The following is a 27,802-nucleotide window of genomic DNA, read 5'->3' as shown; positions in this document are numbered from 1 at the left end:
CGGAGCGGGGCGGGCGGTGCTCCCCGCCAGCGCAGCGGCATGAAGGAGCCGTCGCTGCCCGGCACCTCGCTGCAGCGGGCCTGCCGCCTCCTCGTCGCCTTCTGCGCCCTCCACCTCTCGGCCACGCTGCTCTACTACCTGGCGGGCAGCGCCCTGGGGCCGCCGGGCAGCCCCGAGCCGCCGCCGCGCCGTCCGCCGCCCGCCAACCTCTCGCTGCCGCTCTCCCGCCCGCCGCCGCCCGCCGCCCGGGCCCGGCCCCCGCACGCCGAGCCGCCGCCGCCGCCGGGCCCCTGCCCCGAGCCCTCCCCGCTGCTCGGTGAGTGCCGTCCGGGCAGGGTTTCGGGGGGACGGGCACGGGGCCCCGCCGCCTCCCCGCCCGCCGCCCGGGGTGCCCGCCCCCGCCCTGGCCGCAGGGGAGGAGGCGCGGGCGGCCGCCGCCGGGTCCCGGTGCGCCCGTGAGGGCTCTCCCCGCGGAGCGGGCGCGGTGTGACAGCGGCGGGGCTGCTCGCGCGTGTGCCGCCGGCGGAGGGGGATTGTGGGAGAATCCCCGGGGAGCCGGTGCGCGGGGGGAGCGCGGCGCGGATGCTGCCCCGGGCACGGCAGCGGCGAGCGGAGCCCCGTCGCTCTCGCGAAGCGCTCCCACCCCGCCCGGCTAGGTTTCTTTCTGGTTGTCGTCGAGGTTGGGTAATTTCCTCTGAGAACTCTACCCGAAGTGCTGCTCTTGCGCAATGCCACGAGAAGGCTCAGGAGGGCTGTTTGCGCTGTGCAGGCTTTTCGCAGCCTTTCTGTGTCCGCGGACCTGCTGAATGAGCGGCACGGGTTTAAAATGGGCTGCGAGGCAGGGTCATGAGTACAGTTGTTATGCATCCCAGCGGCGCTTTCTACGTATTTGGTCCGTATGCAGTACCGTGATACGTGGCAGCCTGGCGTGTGTTTTATCTGCACTGTAGATGCACTATGCTCCCCATAGGTCTTTTCCCGAACCTCTTGGGTGCTGGCATGCTGGCAGGATCTTGGCGGGTTTGTAGCCTGCTGGTGGTCTCATTTTTATTACGTGATGACCTAGACCTGTTTTGATCTGCTGGCTTTGTCACAAGGCAGAGTTGGGGACAAGGGGAATTTCAGATTTTTTCATCCCTTTAAAAGACTTTCTCACCCAACTCGCCGTTTGTAACTTCTACTTTTTGAACAGACACTCCTGTGGTGTATGTAGGGTTTGTTACCGTGACCTACTGGCATGCCAGCTGGCAGTAGCCTGGCCACACCTTGGACCCTTGAACTTGGGAATGATCTCCCTCATCCACCAAGTGTGCCATTTTAGCATGGGTGCCTCTGTTACCAGAGATCACAACAGAGGAGAAGACTTCAGAGAAGCTACCTGTGTTTTTCAGTTTACAAAACCGACCCAAAAATTCGTCTTTTCTCTAGGCGTCTTTTCTCTTGCTGGTCAGCTGTTTATGGATCAATGCATCTAAATTACAAATGACTGGTTTGTTATTTTAGGAGGGCGGTTTTGAGGTCGCTAAAAGAAACTGTGCTGTGTTTTGTGTTGTAGTCTTTGATTTGTATCTTTCACTTTTTTCCCCTCCATCACTTAAGTTGAAAGTGGCTGGGCAAGCCTGTCCTCAGAGCATGGATGTGGGAGCACTTTATGAATATGGCTTTGCTTTGAATGGTCTCCACTTAGTCCGATCCTGTCAGGAGCGAGTCATGTGCTTTGGAAATGCCTGGAATTTAGAGAAATGCTCTTAGTGACCCCAAGATTCAAAGTGTTATTGGCGTTAGTCGCTGAAGGATCATTTAAGATATTTTAAATCATCTTTGTAACATCTTCAGTGCAGTTCACTGAATCTGCCAAAGGCCATATGAAGCTACTGGTAATGGTTACAGATGGTCGAGAGCTACAGGGCCACGTAAAAAATAGTTCTTTACAGTAGAGTAGGCAAATGTTTTCTAGCTGTGTTACCTTCAGTATTTGTGGGGTGGTGCAGTCACAAGCAGCCTGGCATCGTCACAGCCTCAAGATTTATAGCCAGCATGTAGGTGAGAAACTGTTTGTTCTTTTTTTCCCCTGTTCTTTTCAGATTTTGGTAGCAAACAGCATTTGTAAAACAACTGTGTTGTGCCTCAGATGTTGGTCAGAGCCGAGTCTGCCCTGATCAGCATCTCATGTGTCTCTAAGGCCACTGTGAGGAGTAGAGTGGCATGCACTTTGTGGGCATTTCTGACATTTAATTTCCCCACCCAGAACTCAGAAATCCTTCTTTCTCAGCTCAAAACTCATTTATCAGTATGAACTTAAAAAGCAGGAACCATCCTGTGATTCTTGTATTCCCAAAGCCATGGGGAAGTGCTCTGATGGGAACAGGTAGCTCCAATAGCTCAATTTCCTGAGCATAAACCGAAGTTTATTGAAACATACATCATTCTATTTTTTAACTTCTTTCCTGCCTGCCCCTCCCCCATCGTTGTTGGGAAGCATGTGATGACTCACACAGGATATGTGTGTCTGAACTGCTCAGGCTTTTTGAATGGTAAAATAGCCAGGTACTCATTTCAGAGGCCCACAGTTTTCTTCCTAGCAGTCTTCAGAGAGTAGTTTACAATCCCTGCTGTCTGGCTCTGCAACAAATGCATTAGCTGAATGAGGTTTAATCTCTTACAAGAAGCTGCCAAATTTTAAATGTGCTTTTATGGGTCACTTGCCATTATTTATAATTTAAAAGAATAAATCAGGACTGGGCTAATACTATAATTCAGCTTTGAGTTGAAAGTCCTTACCACCTATTAAATTCTCTAATACAAGGTAATAGAAGCATTTTGGATTTATGCTCCAGTTTAGAGTTGCATGCCAGTGAGTATCTTAAACAGGGTATCAAGAAGCAGAGCCTGCTTGCTGCAGTAAAATTTCAAGAATTCCAAGAAATTCTGGCTTCTCTGAGAATCGTAAAAGCAAGTAAATCCAGGTATTTCCTGCAGGTGTCCATTCCCTAAATTGTTGCATTCTTTAGGAGCTGCAGAAGGGTATCGTGGTGTTGGTTTTGGTTGAGTTTTTTTTAATTAAAAAATTGCTCTGTAGAAGTATATGTGTGTTGGCCTAAGCGCTTTCAAAACAGTCAAATGTGTTTCTTCTACCAGTTCCATGTGGTTTTTGTATTTTGGTGTTGGGGTAGTTACATGCCTGCTGGTTTAAGGAGGGTGTGCACAAGGGGTCAGATTCTTTGGCTGTAAGATCCCTTTCCAAAAGAGCTCATATTAAAGCAGCCAGAAGTCCGCAAAGCAGCATTGCATGGACAGGCTTATCTGTATTTCTGGGATGTCATTTTCAAGTCCTGCCCAGCTGAGTGTATGTGTTTGTGGAAGTTATTTTAGAGTACAGCTGTCTCCTTAGCCATTTTTGACCCCCATTTAGACAACAGGTGTGGCTGGGATAGCAAACATAAAAGATGTGCTCTTGCCCTTTTTGCCATGAGCATCTTCTGGGAAAGTTCATCCAAGTGCGCTAAATATTGCAGTCAGATGTCTGTCTTAATACCTTTTCATGCCCAGGTTTAAGCTTAGACTAAATAACCCTGAACACTAATAATTAAAGGATATTGACAAAACAAAAATGTAGGTTAACGTATGAACCAGTGAATTGTCCAAGGGACAAACCATTAGAGATGTACTCATTTTCACTAAGGTTTAAAAATGGCTGTTTCCTGGGATGTCATAGAATGGTGTGGGTTGGAAGGGATGTTAAAGATTATCCAATCCCGACTCCCTGGCATGGGCATGCACACTTTTACCTAGACCAAGATGTTCAGAGCCCCATCCAACTTGGCCTTGAACAAACACCTTCAGGAATGGGCCATCTAAAACTTCCCTGTGCAATCTGTTCCAGTACCTCACCACTCTCACAGTAAAGAATTTTTTCCTAACATCTAATCTAAACCTGCTCCACTTAAAAGCCATTGCCCCTTGTCCTGTCACTGTCTTGTAAAAAGTGCCTCTCCAGCTTTGTTTTCTCCCTAGAGCCTTGTCCTCTCCAAACTGAACAGTCCCAACTCTCTCAGCCTGTCTTCAATAGTGAAAGTGCTCCATCCCTCTGACCATCTTGGTGTCCTTCTAGACTCACTCCAACAGGTCCCTGTCCTTCCTGTGCTGGGACCCCAGAGCTGGATGCAGTGTTCCAGGTGGGGTCTCACCAGAGCAGAGCAGAGGGGCAGAATCCCCTCCCTCCCCTGCTGCCCACGCTGCTTTGGATGCAGCCCAGGGCACGTTTGGCTCTCTGGGCTGTGAGTGCCCATGGCTGGGTCATGTCCATCCTCTCATCCCCCAGCACCCCCAAGTCCTGCTCAGGGATCTTGGGCATATGAGAAGAAGAACTGTTTCTCCAAGATGTCAGGGTTCTAGATATAAACTGGTGCTTCCCACTTCCATGTTAGTGAGGCATGTTTAAAAAAACAAGGATTGAAAGAAAAAAAGTCCTTTGGCCAGCTTGTAGGTGAGCAGCTGTCACTCAGGGAGGGGAGGACCTATGGCACAGGCTGTTTCTTCAATGCACTGTTTCTGATACCTCTGTAGTCAGTACAAGCAAGTGCTCTAAACTGTTGATGCTGAAGATAAGGGATGAGGGTTTTCTGATGCTTTGAGGTAGCCTGTAAAATCAGTGGTGATGCTTAGTGTCTGTATTACAGAAGTGTTTAGAGGTTATGTGCTGCCTGAGATTAATAAATAATGTCGTTTGAGGCCCCTGTATATGTGGACATTGTGTGGGCAGAGGTAGAAGATGTTTTACCACTGGCAGAATCCTAGAAGGGCAAAACTGGGGCAAGAGGGTGAAAACCTAAGAGATGCTAAACCCACCATTTTTTAGGAAGACTTCTAGTGGTGGCAGTGCCAGAGGGATTTGGTAGTTTTGGCATGCCTGGGGTCTGGTCATCCTGTCACGCTGCCCACCTGCAGTCATGGGCTCTCTTGCTGTGGGAGGTTTCTACCCAGGAATTGAGGGCTTCTGAATCTGTGGGGTTACTTTCAATACCAGGCAGTGGAGACAACATTTGCTTTACATGTAGCATCTCCCTTTCCTTTCTCACCTGCACCTGCCTTTTTTTTAACCTTTTTCATATAGCCAGTCTCTGTTCCCTCCTGCCTGCTTTGGTGCTGGAGGTTGTGTCGTGTCCCTCTGGAAAAAGTAAAATAGAGCATGGAGAGGGCAGCAGGGGGGGAAGCTAACACATGAATCAGTTTGCTCAAATTTAAGCTTTCTTGGCTTCAAAAGAGGGTTTGAGAAACCGTTAAACTTCTCCAAAGAATATGCTTAAGATGTTTGGCAGGGAGCAGGTGTGTGATCCTGGCAATGCCACCAACAGCTCCACAGCTATCTATCTGTGTGGCTGGGAGCACATCATACCTCTGAAGCACAGGCTTTCTTGGCAGGCAAGGGAGCAGCTTCTGTGAGGAGAATATCCCTAGCATCCTCTTCTCTGGTGAAAGTGGAGGTCAAGGAGTAATTAGGCTCGCAAAATAACTTGGAAAGGTACTGTGCTGTGCTGGAGAGCAGCTGTTTCAGGGACACAGCACAACAGACAGAGGAGAAAAGGAAAGTTTTCTGTCTCGTGCATGTAGTGTTTTATAACATGCTTGTTTCTCTGCCAGCCTTGATCTGAAGCAATAGCTAGCTTCTTTGGAAATTAGGCCAAGTTTGTGTTTGGAAAGAGACAGATTAACTTGCAGCTTCCAAAACTGCACTTGGATGCAGAATTCAGTTAAGCTCTTTAACTTTCCTCCTCTGGTGTGGAGCATCTTAGTCTGGCTTCATTCAGCAGATAGGGGATGTTTTCCCTGTCCTGAGGGCCCTCTCCTCCCTAAAGGGCAGGGTGCTGGGGGTGCACAGTCCTCAGTAGGGAGGTGCTCTATGTCTGATGGCCTCGCAAGCAGGAGCTGCTGGGCAGCTGGGCTCCACTGCACTGCTGGGCTGCACTGCTCACCTCCTTTCCTCACCAGTGGACACTACTCTCTAGCCAGCATCCTGCAGCCACTGCTCTGCTCCCTCCTCTGCACCCTTCTCTGCAGAGTAGAAGGGGGGTTTGGTTTTGGGGACAAAACCAACCAGTCCACAGCAATACTGCAGTGATGCAGCCAAAAGTTTGGGGTGTTGGGGGACGTAATGGAGCAGTGTCAATGTCCAGCTTGTTCCTGTTTCTTTGGGTTCGAGAAGGTCTTGCTGCTCAGCCTGTCCCCACTGGGACAGTGTTTTCTTTTGTGCAAATCAGTGCCTAGAGCCCCTGCCTGCAAGGAGAGGTGCCTGGTGAGCCAGGTGTGGATTGGATTTGCACTGCAGGTGCTGATTTCACTGAACAGTGGCCATGGCCAGGGGCATGGCAAACAGCCTTCCCAACAGTCTTTCAGCTGCAGCTGAGCTGCAGGGAGCTCAGTCTCCAAGCCCTCTGCAGATGTTTGTCTGAAAGAGGGTTGCTTTTGTCATCTCCCCAGACTGGGGAGTCACTGGACTTGCTTTGAGGGCAAAGAGACAAGTTACCTGCAAACCTGTCTTGCTGAATCTGGAAATGGCCCTGTAAAGGCCTTACAGGATGGGTTTCCACAAACCTGTGTGCTCCAGGGCAGCACATGAAGCAGCAGCCATGTCTCCAGACCCTGCTGCTATCCTCACCTCTTGCGCTCCCTGACGCTGGCAGCAACTCATGCTTTTGGGGTGCACAAACCCTGGCAGACTTTCAGCCAGACAGACACACCTCCACCCCACCTGGCACCTGGCGCTCCCCCACCTATCTGGGGAGCACACCCCAGCCCCGGGGCAGCACTGGAATCCAGGTGCACATGCCACAGGCAGGATGGGATGGGGCAAGGGAGAGGGGTTGGGGGTGTTGCCTTGTGAGTTGGGGCTGCCACTGGCAGAGATACGGGCCTGGGACACCACTCAGCCCGGGAGAGCTCCTGTCCACGCATCCCATCCTGCTGCACAGTGTGGGGTTTCTGGCTGATGGCTGCTCAGCCTTTTTCTGATCCATGCCTGTTTGTTTGTTTGTAGCTTGCTGTTAGAGAGCCTGGAATTTAATTTTGTGGCGGGTAGGAAGAGCTAATCACATGCAGATTGCCTGGCTCGAAGGGAGGCAGTTCAAAGCCGCCTCAGTGAGCGTGCACTGGATTTGAGCCACCAAGGAGGACTTTGCTTCTCTCCCAGAAGTACCCTCCATCAACAAGACTGTCTCCCTTTTTTTTTTTTTGTTTTGTTTTCAAGATGCCATGTGCTAGTGTGAGACCTTATGTTAGAACAGGCAGTGCAGGGGATTGGGTTAAGAAAAATTTTTCTCTGGCTGTAGTTGCTGAGTTATTCATGCAGACCCAATGTTGCTAGCACATGTGATGCATCCTCATTTTTTTCAGCCTGTTTCCTTGGGGTCCACAGTTGCAGATGCCAGGCACTGTGTGAGCCTGCCCAGGACAGGAGATGAGCCCATGTAGCAGGCTTCCCTTGCCTTGGCATAGCTAACATCTGTGGGAGTATGCAACTTCACAAGTGTAGATCAGCCAAATGAAATGTATCCCAGCCCTTGGGAGGGCATTTTTTTGTGACTGGGATATTTCTAGAAAGACCCAAGGAATTTTTTCTTTAAGCTCTCATAGGGGAGCGATGGCTGCAGGCAGCAAGAGGCAGTGGCTGCCAGCCAGTTGGCCATTTTGGCCAGTGGGTTGCATGCCAGGACATTTCTGCTTGGGAGACCCAGATGGGCAAGGGACATGGGGGCTGCCCCATCCCCCCACCATGGGCCTGAGCCATTATTTGAGTCTGGCTGGTGTCACCTGAAAAGGTGCTGGCACAGCTTTGAAGTTTAGCTGATGGGAAATTATTTTAATGACCTTAAGAGGAAATAACTGCTTCGCTGAACTGTGGGATGCAGCTGCTTGCCCACCATGGAGCTGCCATGTGGCGCTGGGGTCCAGCTCTGCTTCACAGGCTGGGGTGGGGGAACTTGCTCTCACATTTTCTGGGGCGGAGCTGATACTGTTTTTCCCCGTCAAGGCGGGCTTGGTGTGGCTGACGAGCCCTTCCTTCCCTTTTCTGTTGGGCCTCTGCAAAGAGAGGGTTGTTTGGTTTTTTTGCCTCTCTTGTGAGCTCTGCTCCTCTTTTCCAGCTTTTCTTTCGTATGAGGATTGTCTGAGTGTGGCAGTGTGGGTGTGCACACGGCTCAGCAGATGGAGAACAGTGCCCAGCTCTCGGCCAGGGCCATGGAAATGTTCTTTTTGGCTCTGCTTTGGGAGAGCCTTTTTCCAACTGCTGACAGATGTTTTTGCTTTCATTTTCACTAAATTAAATGTCTGAGACTGATGCCTAGCTTAAAGCATGCAGGTGGATTTTGCTTGTTTTCCCAATGAAGCTCTCAGGAGGGTGATTCAGATGGCTGAATCACTTCAAGCCTGTCCATGAGACCAGTTTCCCTCCTTCCTATCTCCTTCTCCTCCACACTGCCCTTCTGAAGAAAAGGGTTCTCCCACTCTGTCCTGCCTGAGTCCCCCAGGGCTGCCCATACTCTTGCATCACCTGCTCCCACCTTCTTGGATGGAGTGTGGTGTTTGCAGCCCCTGTAGGGATGCATGAGTACGCTTCTGGCCCTGCGAGACATTGCTGCCTGAGTTTGCCCAACACTTCTGGTATTGGGAATACGTTCCCTAGAGCCTCCCTAGATAGCTCCCTTTGGTCTAGGGAGGCTCAAGTAGTCTCTAGATTTATTATAGCATCAGGCTGAGTGGATTCTGGACTGCTTGTGTGAGGGTCTTCTCATTTGGATCAGCAGGATGAGCACCAGGAAGGATGTGTGCTGGCAGCCTCAGATGGCCGGAGGTTAAGGTGTTGTGGCAGGCATGGCCCTTGGGAAGTGGGGACGGGAAAATGACCAGCGCTATGGGACAGGTTCCTGGGGCTCCAGCACTGCACTATCTCTGGCCTTTTGCAAGCCTCACTTTCTGCTTTGTGTGAGAAGCTGCTTCCTGTTTGTGAGCAGCATAATGCCCCCTGGCTTTTCCTGTGCACCTTCCCTGTGAGCAGAAATGCTTCTGAGTGTCAGAGGTGAGGGGCAGGAGTGGGCTGGCTTTTTTTGGTGTGTGTATCTCTCTTACCCGGCCACTGCCAGCTAAAGCCTCCTTTTACAAACTCTGAAATGTTTTGATGTGATGCTGTGCTTTTGTGTTCTTTTGCAAGCTTCCTGCAGTTGCTTTATTTATGTTTTCGAGGTTTTATTTTGCTAAAAATACACAGTGGAGGCTCGTGAAGCTGCTGTGTTGGAGCTTTGTGATGCTGAGCCCAACAGGCATCTGACTACAGATGCCAGGCTGTAGGGGTGACCAGAGCTAAAAGTCCACACAGTGCTGTCATGCCTGTCTGTTTTTATAAGGGACTCCGTATACAGTGACTCCTATGTCAGGCAGTCAGCTTGAACAGAAGCAGGAAAGATTCAGATGGAGTGAATCGAGCTGGAAAGTTTACCTAGTAAACACAGATAGGGACACAGTTTTGACAGGCAGGACAGCACTTGCAGCAGACTTTGCATGTTTTCTTGGCATTGCAGATTACATCCTGAGTCACCATCCTTGGGAAACAACAGCCCTAGGGCTGCTTGCTATCCAGGTAGTCAAATTTCAGTGAAAATGATTTAAAATTAGTAACTGGAACTGTGACTCAGTTCACCAGTTGGAGAGCCTGTGTGTTTGTGGATTTGGCTTTAGCTTTGTCCTGCTTGGGAAATGAACTGAAAGTGTCAATTTGCAGTGGGTGGTATGTTGCTGCTCTTTGTGTCAGCCACATGGCTTTATGAAGTCTAGTTTGTTTTAGTCATTCTGTATTTCAAAACAGCCTATTCAGCTTTTTTTCTGGTTTTGTGTTCAGTGAATGTATTAACTGAGTGATTTGTGTCCAGCCTGTCTCAGAAGTGGCTGCCTTGCTGCACATGGATGGCACTGGTGCCTGAGAGCTCCTCACTGACCTGCATGTTGGCTGCATCCCTTAGGGCAGTATTTGCGAGGTGTGCTGCCCTTAAAACTGATTTATTAAGCAGGAGGTTGGAGCAGTAGAGATCATTTATCACCAATGCCCTTCAAGATTACGAAATTGTTAAATCTCTGCCTTCTGCAGCTGCTTTTTACAATGAATATGTTTTCTACTCCAATCTTTTCCTTGCCAATGTTCCAGTCTCCATAAGGCAAGCAAGAGTGAGTGCTGGCAGGATGAGTGGTCCACGTTTCGCCTTGGGGGGCTGCTGGATGCCAGCCTGCAAAATGCCGTTTGCAGTTCCAAACGCTTGTGGCTGTCCTTGCCCAGCTGGAGCTCACAAGTCACTAGTGGGAGATTTCCTCAGTAAATTCACCTAAATGGCAGACTTTCATTTCCTCCCGCCTTACACTGAGTGGGTTCGAGACATTAAAAGAACCTTTGTTTGTTAAACCAGAAAGCATTCTCTGGTCTCATGGGGCTCACAGTTGCTTCTTGGGAGCAGCAACTGGGAGAAGAATCCAGTAACTGGGAACACAGAGCAGCCTGTCCCCACAGGAAGGGGCTTGCTTGGTGGGACAGCAGCCACACAGTGCCTGGCAGTGGACCAGGCTGGCAGGGCCTCATGGAGGGACGTGTTGCTTCTGTCCCTCTGCTTCCTGCAGCATCCCGCTGGGTTGGCCCTGCTGCTGGCAACCAGGTGTCAGCAGGATAGGAAAATAAAGTCCCTGGGCACAGATGCCCAACATAATGCTGTTTGCTGGCTGTGACCAGTTAGGTGAACTGTGCCCAGTGCAATGCCCTCTGCCGTTTTAAAATCACAAAAGTGTAGCATCATCCTGACTCTGAGTGCTGGTCTCCTAGTGGAGGTGACACTGATGGGCACAGGGACAGGTGGGGGAAGTGGGCATGGAACTGGGTTGGGGCAACAGGCTGTTTTGGGAAAATGCTCACCACCATGGTGTGGAAACAGTCCCCAGATTCAGAGGAAGCGATGCACCGTCTCGCCCTCCTGCCACCTCTGGCCTCATTGATATGATGCCTGTCCCATAGGCATGAGGGTGGCTGTGCCTGGCCCCTGATCCTGACACCACTGAGCCCCAGTCCCGGTCATTCCACTGCGTGTTCCTTCCTGCCCCAGTTCCTCCAATTTTTGCCTCTTCCTCCTGCTGCAGAGCACCTTCTGAGCTCTCCCTGCAAGCCACATTTAGACTTTAGAGCAGAGAGGCTTTGGCCCTGGCCCTGCAGCTGCAGGGCAGGCATCCACAGGGCCCAGCTTGTGCCGTGGGGCAGAGAGGGTGCAGAACTGGGCAGACATGTCAGCGGTGCAGCTGGGAATTCCTGGAGTGCTGAGAGCATGGGCAGACTGATCCCAGTGCCCATGGAGTCTGAGAAATCACTGCCTTCTCGTGTGAGAGGGAAACTTTTGCCCATTTAACCAGTGCAAAATGCAGAGATGAGGAGATCCCTTTGCATCCTGCCACTGTGCAGGCACCGTGCAGCAAAGCTTCCCTGCTGCCTCTGGAGGTACACTGAGCACCGCTGTCAGCTTGGCCAGTCTCCTCCTTGTCCTCTCCAGTGTGAGTGAGCACACAGTGAAGCAGCACAACCAAACCGAAGTTGCTTCTTCTAAACAACCAGGGAACGAGCCATGAGTGTGGAGCATTATTTCTGCTTTTTTCAGTAGTCATGTGTTGCAGAATACACAAGGTTGATGGTGACAGCCACTGCCTTTTTGAGCTTCATAAATCCATCACTTGTGCCCCTTTTCAAGGGACTCCCCCAGGGCAGTGTACTCCCCCTTGGGGACCTGGGGGTCTCTGCAACAAATGTGAGGTGGTAGCTGTAGGACACTCAAGCACGCCCAAATGGAGGAGAGGAGGAGGGTGCAGCTGCCAAATCCTTAAGGAGTGATCCCCACTCTGGTATTTATAGCCAATACTTTATGCCTTACACAGGGGGTCCTGAGCAACTGCCCCCCTGCTGCAGAGGCTTTAGCAAGAGATGAGTGCCTGTGCCAAGTGCAGTTTGTTAACTGGCTGGTGCTGGGGGCAGGACGTGGCAGCAGGAGAGGCCCTTCCTTAGGCTTTTGTGGTGAGTCTGTGGTGAGTCGCTCTGTCGGTGCTGGAGCAGCTGGAAGCAAATAGAAGGGCCAGCCTGGATATTCTGAGAGGGTTCCCTCTGGTGCCACCTGGGCTTCTCAGTTTTAACCATAGGTTTTGGCACAGATTGTTTCAACAGTTTCAAAACTTGCCATTTTTGAAACAATCAGCAGGAATTGCCAACCTGAAGGCCAATCTGGATATGGGTTTTTTAGTATTTCTAATACAGAACTTTTAATAAATAAGGGGCATGTCTTCAGAGCACTGAAAATATCTCTAAGGAAAAAAAATGGGAAGGGGATTTTATTCACTTAGCATGTGACTAGCCATAGGTGATTTTGTTGGCAGGAGAGCAGAACTATTTTTTAAGTACTTGACTCTTGGGCTGCCTGAGGTGGGTGAGAGCCCAGAAGGCAACACTTCAGGCTGGTTTTGCGGTGCATGTTCCAATGGGAGCACAGCTCTTGGTTGGCCACACAGATTGCAGGATTTGCAGGACTCAGTGTTAGCGACTCCACTGGGTTCTGATACCAAGAGGTCACAGTGTTTGTGGGCTTGCTCTGAATGGTGGTGTGAGGTTGCTTTGGGTATGGATGGTCCAAGCTTCAGCACTTCCATGTACTGCTGGGATTGTGTTGGGACCAAAAGCTGTTTCTTAAAAACCAAACCCAAGCAAAACCCAAATGTGTGTAAAGGATGTGTGCTCAGAGAAATAGATAGTGTGTGTTAATTTGCTTTGTGTTATGCCTCTGTTCCAGTTGGTGCACTACGTGTGGAGTTTTCCCAGCCCGTAAACCTGGAAGAAGTGGCAAGAATAAACCCAGAGGTCAAAGCAGGAGGTCGTTTTGCTCCGAAGGACTGTATAGCACTTCAGAAAGTAGCAATAATCATACCATTCAGGAACCGAGAGGAGCACCTGAAGTACTGGCTCTATTACCTGCACCCAATTCTCCAAAGGCAGCAACTAGATTATGGAGTGTATGTTATCAACCAGGTAAGATGCTAGAGACAACCTTTTGTACAGCTGTCACAACAGTGCCCATGCCCCTTAAAATAGAGGAATGGTTGCTTTACTTAGAACAGCAGTAGGTTGGCAGGCAGGGATAAGGTTGCTTAAAAAGAAAAAACAAAAGAAAAAAAAATTTGCTTCGATGCTTTTGATGGAAAACCTGAGATCCCCTCTTTATCTCAGGTACAATTCACTCTTAAGAGCTTCTGCTTAAAGAAATCACTTGATGAGAAGGAAAAAAAATTCCTAATAGCACAACCCAATTTAATATTTCTTTCCAAATGTCCTTTTTTCCCAGCTGCTGCCAGAATGGCATGCAGAGGTTTTTAAGGTGACAAGTTGGCATTAATGCCTAGTTTGGTAGTGGATGTGCCATAAGTGTGTCGGATTTCACTTTATCAAGCACCTTCTGTTCATGTTAGTGCACAAAGTCAGGATGGAGAAAGCAAAGCTCTGGCAGTGGGGCAGGTAAGTGGTTGCCTTACGGTGAACAGAACAGAAAAGAAACAAGCAGTCAAGGGGAGGTTCTTGGGGTTTTTGGTTTTGGGTTTTTTTTTTCCTTGATATCTGGTGGCCTTTAAACAAAAGGCATAAAAATGCACATTTCACTCAAGACAAGCTGTCTTAATTTATAGCATAATGGTGTTTAAATAAGTGAGTGTTGTTCACCCTTGGAAAGGTTTAAAATGTGCAGGCATTTGTACAGGATGCAGGGTGAAAAAGGCAGATGCAGTTCTGAGAGCCCCAGCAGAGAGCACCTTCTGGACAATCCCACTGCAGTTTCTCTCTTGGAGATCTATATTTATATCCTGTTTTCTCAGCTCAGTAAGAACTGAGATGAAATAGCATGCTTCTTTAAATGTTAACTCCTTAAACTTCTGCTTGGATCAGCTGGTGTGTTTGGGCATATCAAACACCATGAATATTTAAAATGGTCACCCAAGCGATGCATTTCATCACAGACTTGAAAATAGGGGGAGACCTATCCCGAGAGAGAAAACTGGTACTCCATTACTACAATTTCTCTTACTTTGCTCATTTCCAGGGTGCCAGAGATCGGCACAAAAGAGATTTCTGCGGATTAGCAATAGTTCCCAAGCGCAGCAGCCAAGATGGTTTGGTGTCTGTGGCCTGGCAGCCACACTGGTGAGGACACAAGGCATTTCTGCAGCATGTGGACTGGCACACTGTGCCCTAGAATTGAGCCCTGTAAGGAAACCCTTCCTGTGTAACTCAAGGAGCAGCTGCTGCCACTGCAGTGCAGCAACGCGGGGCCAGCCGCTGCCCTCCATCCTTCGGGCTGCGTTTCCTTGCACGTGCAGCATTTTCCCGTGCGAGTTGTGGGTGCCACAGGGCTGGCTGAGCTGCGTCCCCACTGGTGGGGGGCCGGTGGTGCCGGCGGCTGGACAGTGCCTCCCTGCTCTGAGCGAGGCTCGGAAGGGAGGGTGAGGTGTGGCTTCCAGCAGTGGTCCCGCGGTAGGGGCCGCTGCTTTCCCAGGCGGATGTAGCTCCCGCCAGCTGTGAGAGCTGCCTGCCCATCGTCTGGGGCATCACCTGGGGGAGAGCAGCCATCTCCATTGCGAAGAGCTGGCAGTGCAGCTGTGTGCAGTGTTTCCCCATTGGTGGTGTTCCAGGGTGAGGAAAGCAGTGCCGGTGCCCATAAAGGCAGGCAGTGTCCGAAGCCCGGTTGGAGTCCCCGCTGCTGCTGTGATAGTGCATGCTGGCTTGCATTGCCCTGTGTTGCTGGCTACTCCTCTTCTGTGGTGCTGCTCTCCAGCACTAGGGCTGTCTGCTTTACAGTTAACTCTCACAGAAGTTTTTGAAGTAAATGCTTTTTCTCAGGTGCTATCCCTTGGGCATAGTTTGAGTGAGAATGAAATGCAGTATGCAGGGTATATATGCCCTGGCCACATCCAGCAGATGTAGGTTAGCAGGTAAGACTGCTTGATTTGTAAAATAAACATTCTCCTTCTAAATGCCTCTAATTAGCTGTGTCTAGAAGGAGTGGAGTGGTCAGTGGTAGTAAACCTGCTGGATGCATCTCCCAAGGGTGAGGGGGAACACTGAATAGAGACAGATGCAGAAAATGTGTTAATTCTTCCAGAAGTACAGTAGGAAAACAGTCTTATTTCTCTGCTGTCTTGACAATTGCTTTTCTCTTTTTCTTGTCTGTCCTTCCCTTTGCATCTGCCCTCCTTTTTTTTTTTATTTTATTTTTTTATTTTATTTTTCCTTCTAGTGGGGAAATATTACCTTTACTTGTTAATCCTGTCTATATCAAAGCAGTCACTGAAGCAAGGAGAATTACTGTGTGATCTGGTTCTTACACGCTGCCTACATGCTCTTCTGTGCTCCGCATCTCATAGAAAGAAAGAGGAGCGCTGAGCCCTGCTACTGCTGCACTGGTAATGTCAAACTTCTTCCTTTCAGCGCAATGTGTTTCTGTCACAAGTCCATTGTGTCTCCACCATGCTGTTCTTGTGTGTCTGAATGCCTCTGAGTAGGACTTGGCTGAAGTCAAGGGGATAATGTTTGTAAAATGTCTGGCATGTAACAGGAGCCAGTGGAAAATATGTATTATGTTTCACCTTGCACACTCCACCCCTAGAAAAACCCAAATCTGGTGTGTGGAGTAGCTGCAGTAGGATTTTTCAGGTAAACCTGAAATGAGGACACACAGCTGGGCACACTCTGCCCAGCGCCCATCGATGCCACACAAGTGACGAATTTGCAGCATCTCCCTCAGCCTCACTCACTGCCACCATTGTCCGTGTGCTCTCCCGCACCTGCGGCCATTGCCACACAGATGCTCAGGTCTAGAAATTAATATTCTCTCTGCATTTCAGCCCATGTAAATGCCCATGCAGCCAGACTAAAGTTTGGGAAACGGGAGACTTGGCCAATTTCCTGAAAACTGGGCAGTTGTTCAACCATTTTCCACTGGCCCCTGGTGCTATTTGTAGTGTCTTGGTAGCAATTTTCCAGAGAGGTATGTGTGTGTGTGTGAGTGTGTAGTGGTTGGGGCATCACTCTTATTCATGTTACTTTGCAGAGGGTATCAGGTGTGTGGGCAAAGGAGGGGATTGTGCTCAGCCCCTGCTTACCCTTGCAGTGGCGGGGGAGGCAAGTTTCCACTGTGGCTGCTCTCTCCCACTGCCCAGTGTAATTGTGCTGAGGCTCAAAACACCCTTCCACAGAGAAACACCAAAGTATCTCCTGGTATCTCTCTATGGCTCTGGAAATCTGTTTCTGCCTGGTCAAGTCCACTGGAAGAAGGACTTTCCCATGGACATTGCGTGTGCGGTTCAGGCTGTCTCGGTGTATCCCTGATGTAGCTAGCAAGCCCCACTGGAAGTAATGGCTCTCTCCACTTTGGCCAGTAACATGCATCCTCACCATCACCTCCCTGAGACCTGATGAGTGTAGGACCTGGGTGAAAGAGATGGCAGGCACAGGTCATCTGTGCCGTCTGCAGGAGGAATCACAGAGCTGCCTCCTACATGGATGTGGAAGGCAGAACGAAGTTAGGACATGTGGCTTCTTACTGGTTTGCATCCCCTTTAGTTTGAGTAACTGTTCCAAAAACCTCGATTTTTTCTGTTTAGCACTAAAAAAAAAAAGGAACCCTCCTTTGGTAGGTCCGGCTCAACAAACCAGAGTCAGCTGATGCAAGGGATAGGAAGTAAAAAAGCCTGGATGTTGTTCTGCTCAGGCTGATCATTCACCTCCAGGTACAAGCAGGAGTTGGCATCAGACCTTGCAGGACTGAGGCAGCAGTGAGTTCTGGGAGTGACAGAGAGAGTTAATTCAGGAGCCAGAAGCAGGTGCTGGGCACCAGCACTGAACTCAGACATGGGCGAAGTTTCAGAACAAGAACATTGGGAAAAAAATTGTCAGGAAAAAGAAAATAGCAAAAATGTGCTTGGACTACAGCTTTTCTGGCTGAAAGCCTATGAAAGCATGGAGGCTATGTCTGGTGCTTGAGTGCATTGTCAAACCAGCAGTCCCCTGTGCACTGCCTTGCTCTTCAGGATAATCCTCCTCTGTCCAAGCAAGGCCAAACGAATCCATTTCTTTGTGACAAATAGCAGCATCCATGAGATGACAAGCTGCCAGGCAGAGGTGAGGGATGGAGGTTTTTCCAATTCTGCTTTATCTGCTTTCTCAAAGGTCACCTGTGGGTACTGCACTCTGTGCTGACCTGGAAGGAATGTCAGCACAGCAAGTTTTCACAGCTCTGGTTTGTTGTTTGGGTTTTTTTTCCAAAATGTCTGGGATCAGTTAAAGATGGCGGCCTGCAGCGTGCCTGTGAGTTTTGAGAGATCTGAATCTCAGATATCACAAGCACACCAGTGCTTCTACATTACTTTAGGTAAAGAAACAGAGCTTCTGCAAAAAGCAAAACCTCTTGTCAGTCTTTTTGTGTTCCAATACGTGCAGTAAAGCCCCACGTATCTCCTGGGACAGAAAACCACCCTCCTGCCCTCAAAGCAGTCACAGCTGATAACAGCCTTGCAAAGTTTGCTGCATGAGCTACGTGCTCGCTATAAAGTTACTAAGAAATGGCTTGGAGAGGGTTCTTTGTTTTCTTGTATTAGTTGTGGTTCCCTTCTTCCAAGTCTTCTGGATGCCGGAGCGTGAAGCTGTGCGGCCATCTGGGAGTAGAGTGGCAATGCCCACGTGAAGTGTCTGCCCTGTGTCCCATCCCTCTCCATGCACAGGGCTCCTGTGTGAACTCTGCCAGGGTCCCGTGGGTGAAGTGGCAGGAAGGATCCCGCATGCTCTTGGTGCAAAAGTCTCTGTGCTTTGAGTTTTTTTGGTGAGAGGTTTAAAAACACAGCTCCTCATAGCACTGTTAATTTCCATGTGTCAACCTGGAAGAGTTAGAGGCTACCCAAAGGCACTGGTTAATTACAGCTGAGCCTCTGCTGGTAACAAAATCGGTGTGAAGTGCCCTTTGCCTTGAATTTCATTAGGAAATGAGCAGCCAAAGGGTATGAAATGAGTTCCTAGACTGGTCCAATGGTTGCTTTGAGGTGTGAGCACATTGCACTTTGCACCAGCACCAGGACTAGTCCCCCTCGGAACCTTGGAGCCAAGTTTGAGTTTGGTACCATGGGACCTGAGGGGTGCTGGGCAGTTAGGGCTGGTAAACCCCTTTGCTGGGGGAAGAAAACCCTCCTATCTCATGACCTCAGCCGCTTCCTCTCCCCAGCCTCTTTGTTCCACTTCCCTTCATTTTCTGTACTCAAGTTTTCATTGCTCTCACTTTCTGCATGGTGGTGATCATCCACCCACCACCTTATTATTATGTGAACCCTTTTGCTTTGGGTGAGGATGCTGAGAATTTGCTCAGATCCTCTTCCATGAAAGCTTACTCCTCCCTGTGAAGTCATTTATGCCCAAGGCAGGTGATTAATGCTTTTGAAAACTTTGGTTTGACACTTGCATTTTAAAACCTTCATTTGGAATATACTTGGGGCTGTTTCAAGAACCCGAATTGGCTCTTCAGCAGCAGATCCATTAACCAGTCTGGATGAAACAGTTACCAAAATGATTGCTTATTAACCAGGTAAAGCTTTTACAGAGGATGTGGTGTTTTAAGCTGCTGCTCCTTGTGCACAGTATTTTATCTGTCCTTGATGTGCATCCCATGTTAGGTGTGGGTAGTGCAGGGTGGGGGGGACGGCTTGCACAGTGGGGGAGTCCTTTGTATTGACAGTGCTCCGAGAGCATGGAGAACTAAAGGTAGAATGGATTTGGCAGTCTTGGTTTCCAGGCTGGCAAAAACCTTCAGTATATTTGAGCGAAGCCCTATGAGTTTCTTTCTACCTGCTCTGTTCCCTTGTACAGGGTTTGGGTAGGAAGCTGCTGCTGCAGAGTGGCATCTTGGATTGAAAATCCTTACTCTCAAACCACCAGTATTCCTGAGTTTGTGGGTATGATTTTTTTAGCTTTTCAAAGTACGCAGCAATCTGTGAGCTGTACTTGTGCCCAAATCCACATGTGCTTTTGATATGTTTCTGCCTGAAAAAGGCCAAACAGGTTCTCCTCAGGTGCTTCATTGCTTGGGGAGGAAAGTGGAGATTTTCCTGCCCTGCTCTCTGCCAGTCCCTTTGTTAGCTGTGCTTGCCCTGGGATGAGTATGCCCTGCTGTAGTGTCAGCTGTGCTCAGGTCCTTCCCATCAAGCTGAGAGCCTTCCTGATTTCATTTTTCTATCAAGGCCTGCAGGACAGATGAACAGTAGTGGAAGAGCACCAAAGAAGGGGATGTGCCACCGCAGCAGTGGCAGCATCCATCTCTTGAGCCGTACCCCTTGCAGGCAGCAGCTCGTGCTGGCCTGCCATCCAGTAACCAAGGTTGTGTGTTCAGCCACGTGCTGAACCTGCTTCCCGGGGCCCAGGGAGCATTCTACTCCTGTGCGTGCATGGCTGCCCAGGGCTTGGCAGAGGGTCAGAGGTGAGCAGCAGAGCATCAGACCTTGGCTCCTGGTGCCGTCTCATGCTTTGCAGATCAGGTCTGGCGTGTGCTCACACATTGCTCAGCCACTCACAGCCATGTTGTGGCAGAGCTTAGGAGGAGGGTGCTGAAATTCTGGCCACAGCAAGGTTTTGGTCCATGGTCCTTTGTCATGGCTATAAGCTAAATAAATCACTGCCAGTGTTTCTCTCTGTAGCAAGAGTCTCTTCTTCCAGAGGAGCTCACCTCTTTTTGCTTTTCTTTGCTGCTCCAGGAAGCCCCACCTGCTTGCCCTGTATCAGAAAATTCAATCCTTAAATGGCTTTGCGCGGAGCAGGACACAGGGACCGCTCAGTATGGTATCAAAACTGCCTTCTTGGGGGGCTCCCACCAAGAGATGGGAGCTGAGCTGGGTCCAACCTTTCCTCAGCCGTTTTTCCTGCCCCCATGGTTTGTGGCTGTCCCAGGTGTCATTGTCCTGCAGGCAGCATTTGGGGTCAGGGGAGGTCTGCTGCAAACATGCCATGGGTGCTGCAAGGGCAGTGCTCGGGCTCAGGCTTGGGCTCGAGCTCAGTCCATCGGAGGCATGTCAGCCCTCTGCAGCAACACCAGCATCTGGCAACAGGTAAGAAACTGCTGATATCAACTGTCAAATTTAAGTCACTTAACTGTTTTTATTTGTTTTTAAATTAGGATGGAGAAGAAGAATTTAACCGTGCTAAACTGCTGAATATTGGATTTGCAGAGGCCCTGAAGGAGTATGACTATGATTGCTTTGTGTTTAGTGATGTAGACCTCATCCCCATGGATGACAGGAACACCTACAAATGTTATAGCCAGCCACGGCACCTCTCTGTATCCATGGATAAATTTGGATTTCGGTGAGACACCTTTTGGAGTGGCATCTTTTTCCTAATATCACTGCTAGCCTTGCAGGGCAGGCGCAGTGTTACACATCCCCGCCCACCACTGAAAGCATGGGAAAGCGTCTCCCTAAAAGCCTGTCTTAACGTGCAGGTCCCTGCAGGGAGTAGGTGGCTGCAGGGGAGCAAGGCAGAGAAATGCAGCTGAGCAGTTTATTAAAATTCACAGCTTCTGGAAGGTGAAACGTAGGGTGAGGAAGAGCTAAGCTCCCTTCATTTTGCAGATGGCCACATACCCCTTCTTGTGTTTCAGTCTGGAAGCTGGAAGACAGTTAGTGTTTCCACCCTGTCTGAAAAGTGAGACGCCCTCACACAGTGAGGATTATGTGCAGCTTTAAAAAGACTGCATCAGACACTATTTTAAGAGCAAGACAAAATTTTTTTGGCTGTTTGGTTTCATGCCACTGAGAGACCTGCCCTGGTATGTGAGAGCAGCACAAAGTGAATTTCTTGCAGCATACATTTGGGTTCAGCAAGCTGTTCCGAACAAAAACGTGTCTTGCTTTTCCTTTCTGGTTTTTGTTTTGTTTTTTTTTTCCCTGTCCCAAATGCCTAAGGGGGAGTTTAAAATCTCATCTACAAAGTGAAAACTGGTTGTGACCCTGTGGTGGCCAGTAGTGCTAAAGCTATAGCAGTGGCGGTATTGGCAGGGTCCCTACATGTCTCCACTCCAGACCCAAGCCCTGCTTGGAGCAGGACTGCCACTGGCACTGCAGCAGCTGCAGGTCTTTCTTTCACTAAGGTGAAACTTAAAACAGAAATGCATGGCCCTGGGGATTCCACTGCTTGTTAAGGCAGAGACAAGTCTGTACTAGGTCCTGGTAATCCCTGTGTGAACCCTCTTGTTACGCTCTGGGTCGGTCTGAATTTCATCTCTCCCCAGTCGCCTGGTGAATTGTCCCCTGTTTCAAGTGGGAGCTGGTTGGCTGTCTGTATGCAAGGTCACACTGCCAGCTCAGTTTTGGGCTCCAGGCCTCCTTTTGGGGCACTAAGGAGTGTGGAGGTGAGTGGTAGAGCTGCAGGAGGAGAAAGCTCTGCAGCCCATCCAATGGCTGTCTGAGCTCTTGCCACTCGCATGGCATTCATGTCGCCTTTGTTGAGGTGATACACATCTCAGCCTGTCCTTTGAGGACAGCGTGCTGCTTAGTAAAAGGTTGCAGCTACTTCCAGTTGCAAAATACTTCTCAGATGTATTTGGGACTGACTCCCCCCCAGTTCACCCTCCCTCAGTTGAGTCCAGGGTATCCCTGTGGCAGGAAGGTGCCTTGCAGTGGGTGCTGTTTCTGTATGGGCTGGGTGAAGGGCAACAGCAAGCCCTTTTCAGGCAGGCAGGCTGCCCCTTGGCTTGCACCTCTCCTCCTCTAATGTGCTCTTTTCTCTGCTTCCAGGTTGCCTTACAATCAGTATTTTGGAGGCGTGTCTGCCTTGAGCAAAGAGCAGTTCACAAAGATCAATGGGTTCCCAAACAATTACTGGGGCTGGGGTGGTGAAGATGATGACATTTATAACAGGTAAATACATTTTCCTCCTTGGCACCCTGGGGTACATTCAGGGTGAGGATGAACACAGACCTGCTGCTCTCACCTGGGTATGGGGGGACATGGGGTGTCACCTCTCCAGGAGGTGAAGGTGGTGTGTGGGCAACCTGCTGGCTCAGCAAGAACATGTTCCTGCTGGGTGCTGGCACCCCATTTCTCAGCTCCCAAGATGCGGTGGGGAGTGGGTCTGGTTGGAAAAGTCCCAGCCCTGTGCGCCCTCCCCCTCCCATTGTTCATTCTCCCTGTAGCCTCACAGGCATCCACACCAGTGCATGGGCTGGAGCAGTGTGCTTCTGGTCTCCCAGCACTGGCTCAAAGCAGGAGATTCAGGAGGGTGGATGAGACCTTGACCCACCTTGCCCAATGCAGCCCATGATTTGTTTGGCTCTGCAGCGTTGTAGCAGATCCCTTTGTTCCCAGGAGAGTTCCACTTGTCAGGCTGTAAACAGCTCTGTATGATGCTGTGAGCCATGTGAGCTTGACTGGAAGGATGCTGAGCAAGGCTCAGAACTGCAGGAGAGGAGGAAGGTGTTCTCACAGGGCAGGCTGTGAAGACCAGGGTGAAGAATGAACATGGGGTTGTGGTACCTTACAGCTTCACATATCCACAGCATTCACTAAGAGAAATCATCATGAAGGGCTTGTATTTGGAAGCTGCCTTCATGTTTCTCAGTGACAAAACCACTCTGTGATGTTTTCTCTGGGGTTTCTGAGCTCTTCCAGGCTTCAGGAAGGCTCTTCCAAAAAAAAATTGTACCTTCCTGAGATTTTGCACTTCTGTTAAAAAACCAAGAGAAGGACAGTCTTCTAGCAGGGCATTCAGAGCAAGGTGGCAGTCCTTTCTTTTTGGGGCACTTGGGTTTTGAGTAACAGAAGATGCTACATAGAAGTGAAAAGGGAGAGGCAAAGAAGAAATCAAGTACCTTTCCATCACAGGCATCCATGAAATAACTGTGCAGGTGCTTTGTAGAGAGCATGCAAACAAAGAAGGGCTGCCCCTCACCCAATAGGTCCCAGCTGGGACCACTGTGACTCCAACCATGTGTCTCCTTTATGCTGCTTCACCACCATTCACCTTGGTTTTCCCCAGTGCTGTAGCTTTCACGTCATGAAAACTAAGTGCTCTGTCTGGCTCCTATCCAGATGGGTTAAAAAGTAGATGACTCCCACTCAAATTGGAGTCTGCAGCCTGGAGCAGGGTTAATGTGGGCATTGGGTGTTGGTTGGAGGAGATGGAAGTGTGAGGGTGTGGTGAATTATATTGATGTTGGCAGGGGAGGTCTCTACTCCCCATGATAGATAGTGTCTGTGTGGAGAAGGACTGGCTTTCCTGCCTTGTGTTGGCAAGCCTGGAAGTGCATGAGTAACATCCCTCCTCAAAAAAAAAGTGGGTAAAACCAATGGTTATTTGTGGAGGGTGCAGCAGAGCATCCCACATCCATTGGGTGTTCAATGTACTTGCTTTCTACAGGCTGGTGTTTAAAGGCATGGGGATATCGCGTCCAGATGCGGTCATTGGGAAGTGCAGAATGATCCGGCATTCCCGGGACAGGAAGAATGAACCCAACCCTGAGAGGTGTGTCTCATCCTGTCGCACAGCAGGTTTAGGGGTGCCTCCTGCCCTTGCTGCTCTGACTGCTTGACTTTCTCTTTGCCGTGCACAAAGGTGGAATGTGGAAAGGCTGCCGCCATATCCTCCCTGACTGAGCTCTCTGCTCCTGCTCCATTAAGCTACCACCTTCCCCTTGCCAGTTTATTACCTGATTATAGACCTTTTCCCCAGCATTGCAATACAGCATGAAGGCCTCTCCTCTTGTTTTTATTTCTTAAATGCAGGAAATTAGATTCCGAGCAATTGTTTCCAGCTTGTCTTTGGGGTATAAACCTCTGCTCTAGTGCAGAGCTGGAAAAGGACCTGTGTGATTTAAAAGCTTGGCTGTTTCTTCTAGCTAAAATTTGATCCCATAGGGATGCCTTGGCCCACTGCTCAGGCTGGCCACGTCTTGGGATGTTTATGGCACTGATACTCAGGTTGTTCTTGAAACACCTGTGATGCTTCCTGAGAGGCATGCAAAGATCAGATTGTTTAAACATTTTTTCCTTTCTTTGTTGTTTCCACCCTCTCCCTCACTTTTTTTTCTTCCCCTCCTGCAGGTTTGACCGAATTGCTCACACAAGGGAAACGATGAATTCTGATGGCTTAAATACACTATCCTACAAGGTGTTAAGAACTGACAAGTACCCTCTGTATACAAAGATCACAGTGGATATTGGCTCCCCCAATAGCTAACATCAGAGACACAACAGAGACTTGCCTCTATTGCCCAGGATATCTGGCCTCACTGATGGATTATATCTGCTGGTTTTATAACAGTTGCAATGAACTAAAAAAAAAGGCCTCTTTTGGCATGCCAAAGTGTCTCCAAATTGGTTGGACAAGTGCGTTTTTTAAATTTCTTAAAAATTTCAAACTTGACTTTACACAACTTTCTAGCTCCTTGTTGTTTTGTAAGTCCAGAAGCTGTACATACGAGTTGTAAATAGTTACTTAGCCAGAAAATGTTGAATCTGATCTATTTTCTGCAGTACTCCCCCTGTTGAGTTAATTGCTTGACTCAAATTTTACTGATTATGACTGTGATGTATCAACAGTTACTCCCCATGACATTTGGTATTTTGAATGAGGTGCATGCAAGCATTCTTTTTAATTCATTCCCGGTTTTACTTTATGAAGGACTGTAAAATGCTGCTAAAATTGTCCAAGTTTACGCTTTGCATTAGATGTTTTTAATGGAGACAGCATAATACAACTTCTTTCTCATCGTGACCAAAACAAACATCTCCTCTATGTGCAGAGCAGGTGTTGAACAATCAAGTCTGGATTCAATGAATGTCATTATTTCTTTTAGTCTCAAAAGAGGCTTTGAGTGAGTTGAGACAGTTTGCCAGAATTTGTGGGTGAGTTCCCTGCATAGGGTGGGAGCTATACAGATGGCCTTTCTAAAAACCACTGGCTTCAGATAACATTACTTCTGGATATGATAGAGATTATTTGCTTCAGCACAACACCACCTGGGATTTTTTCGGGGAGGTGGGGGAGTTTAGAGAGTGGTGGGTTTATGGTGTTGGGGTTTTTTCCCTGAAATAAAGATTAATTTAATTGCACAATTAAATTATGGCCTTAAAATTTGCTAACGTGTTACCAGTGGTAGGAAGTTACCACGCTATTTAAGTATTGTCTGAAGCTTCCTAAAACCAAAATTTTCTTTTACAAGGTTGTGCATAAAACTTGAAATCTTTTATTACTTTTGTTGTTGTTGTAACATTTTAATAACTTTTTAAAGTAATTTTTATATCATAATCAGTATATTTAATACCAGATTAAACTAGGGTGCAGTAATAGGATATGATTCAAAGCCTCCTTTATCTTTGGACTAGTAAGCTTTTCATGTGTGTCATTATATATAAGCCATGTATTTTGTTTGCTCTGCGTATTTGTCTATTAAATCTCCTGCGGTGCTGAGATACTCACAGCAGGGCTGACATCTAAATGATTTTTCTTTGCCTAAAGCCTGTTTGCAGTGTGTGTCCTCTATCTGGAACCTCCCTTCTGATTGTCTCAGGCTTGAGGGGCATGCACATTCTGCAGTACTATTTTCTGTCAGTGCACCAGGGCACCACCTGTACAGACCCTGCTTTTCCTCCCCTTGACCGTGTATGAAAGCCTTGAGTGCTGACACCCAGGGAGCTGGTTTAAGTGACTTAAAGCTCTCAGAACTGAGAACTGAATTCCTTCTGGTGAGTACTTTGCCACCAGCTCTGACCACAGCAATTTGCACTTCCTTGGCCTGTGCTGAAGGCTGTTAAAATCAGGGACACTTGTTGTATTGGGGATCATCTTCAGCACTGCCTTTTTTTTTTTTTTTTCCCTTTGATTGGTTTCGTTTGGTTTTTTGTTGCATTTTTTGAGACCTGAAGGTTTTGCTGAGCCCTTGCACTGCAGGGGTGGGATCCTGCAGGGACCAGGGAACAGTGCATTTTTTCTTGGGCCAGCAGTGCCTCACAGGCTGCATAGAGACTTTAAATACTAGATGCCTTTTCAGTCTCACTTTGGAAAAGTCTTCCCCTCCTTTGGTTGAAAGCTCTTTCTGGCTAGCCTTGGTGCTCCAGTCATGCTGGGAGCTGAGCAAAGATGGGCTTGCGTGGAGCAGGAGCAAAGTGCAAGGAAGGAGGCTTGTGATTAAGAGCTTATCCTTTGTGCTTATCATTGCATTAAAAAAAAAAAATACAATATAGTAGTCCTTTTGGCAGATCGGGCTCCAGGTCTTAAAAATGCAAGGGAGTACAAGATGTGTTTTACAGAAATTAGGTCAAATGTCTACCTGGAAAACAGTGCCATGGGTGTAGTCTATAACAGTAATGGAGACACAGGAGAGCACTATTTTTTTTTTTCCAAAGCTGCCTTAGAAGGAGGGCCCCATTCCCACAGATAGGAGCAGATCACCACCAAAAATTTATCAAGGCTGTACTTGAAAATGCCATGTCTTTGCCGAGAGCACCTCAATTTTGTGCTGAGCCTTTTGTAAGTCGAAGAATTGGGACCTTCAGCTGTAGTGGTGTCTGCCTGCTACCAGGCGGGTGGGGGAGACGCTGGGAGCATTCCTTGCAGTGGGATTTTTTGACCATTAGAAAAAAGTTGGTGCAACAACTCATTGTTTGGCTGTATGCTGAAATTATTGAATGTTATGGAGGTGCGATGGCTGTTGTGATCAAAGGTTTCTACGACATGTGCCTTGAAAGAGGGAAGAAATGGAAACTGGAAAATCAGGCAACCTGAAAACCCTTTTCAGCAGAGAGATACTAGCAGTGCAAGAAGCTGCTGTGCAGTTTCTCTTCCAGTGCTAAAGCCACAAGCCATGTAAAGAAATGAAGCCACCTTTTGTACTCATATTGCCCTTTGGTGCTGACCTGTGATTTCTAGATCTCATTGTCTCTCTGTAAACTGTATCAGTCAAACTCATTAAATGCTCTTGACTCGACCTGGCCATGAAATTTCTCTCCCTGGGATTTTCAGGGGCCGCATCTACAAACACCTTGCACAGAAGCCAATTCTGACTGTGTCCTAGGGTGGGTGGTGTTTTTTCCTCTCCCCTACTGGTGAGAACACTCAAAGTGATACTGATGTAACTAACGGTTGGAACCCAGAAAAAACAGCTCCAAAGGAAACACTAATGCTTGGATTCTTTGAGATGACTGTCTGCATGTTGGCATGAGAGAGTGTCGTGATACGCTGCTTTTCCCCAGGATGCTACTTGTATACTGGACTGCTTCTGGGTTTCCTATAGGTGGTTTTGCTTTTGCATTCTTATCATTTATATATCAAGGGATGTGTAATCCAATGTTCCTTCTTTACTATTAATGTCAAATAAAAGTATTTTCATTTACAACATTTGGCAGCAATTGCTCTGGATTACCCTCTGTCTGGGTGGGTTTCTGGCTCAAAGGGTGGACTAGACCATGCCTTAATCTCCTTGCATTAACTTCCTCCAGCTTTTCCTCCCTCTGGCTGCCCCCTGAATTAATTTCTCTGTGCTGCAAAATTTTTCCCCATTACAGAAAGAGACCTAAGAGTCCCCAGATCTCACCAGAAAACTGTAGGGTAGGGTGGTTCCTTTACCTCTGGGTAGGGGGACAGCATGCAATCCATCCTGAAACCAGGCAGGGGATGAAACTCTCACTCAGGCTGTGACTGCTTGGGGGAACAGGCCACTGCTTGCTCCCT

At 48.7% G+C, this 27,802-nt stretch overlaps 1 protein-coding gene across 1 annotated transcript; it reads left to right on the top strand.

Moving 5' to 3' along the window:
- On the top strand, window positions 1-27,469 carry B4GALT1 (beta-1,4-galactosyltransferase 1). Its single transcript, XM_048291974.1, has 6 exons — window positions 1-316; window positions 12,849-13,084; window positions 20,253-20,440; window positions 21,871-21,993; window positions 23,492-23,596; window positions 24,175-27,469. Exons 1-6 carry the CDS (start codon window positions 40-42, stop codon window positions 24,308-24,310), a joined length of 1,065 nt encoding a protein of 354 aa, XP_048147931.1. The 5' UTR covers window positions 1-39; the 3' UTR covers window positions 24,311-27,469.
- Window positions 27,470-27,802: the final 333 nt, after the last annotated feature.

Source organism: Corvus hawaiiensis, chromosome Z, assembly GCF_020740725.1.
Source record: "Corvus hawaiiensis isolate bCorHaw1 chromosome Z, bCorHaw1.pri.cur, whole genome shotgun sequence".
Lineage (NCBI taxonomy): Eukaryota > Metazoa > Chordata > Aves > Passeriformes > Corvidae > Corvus > Corvus hawaiiensis.
Note: the sequence above shows the minus strand (reverse complement) of the source record. Positions and strands in the feature narration are given on the sequence as shown.

Excerpts from the sequence above, each read along its gene's own strand:
- B4GALT1 (XM_048291974.1), top strand. The coding sequence starts at position 40 with ATGAAGGAGCCGTCGCTGCCCGGCACCTCGCTGCAGCGGGCCTGCCGC. Across the intron at positions 13,085-20,252 it reads GAGTGTATGTTATCAACCAG|GATGGAGAAGAAGAATTTAA; the intron begins GTAAGATGCTAG and ends TTTTTAAATTAG. Across the intron at positions 20,441-21,870 it reads ATGGATAAATTTGGATTTCG|GTTGCCTTACAATCAGTATT; the intron begins GTGAGACACCTT and ends CTCTGCTTCCAG.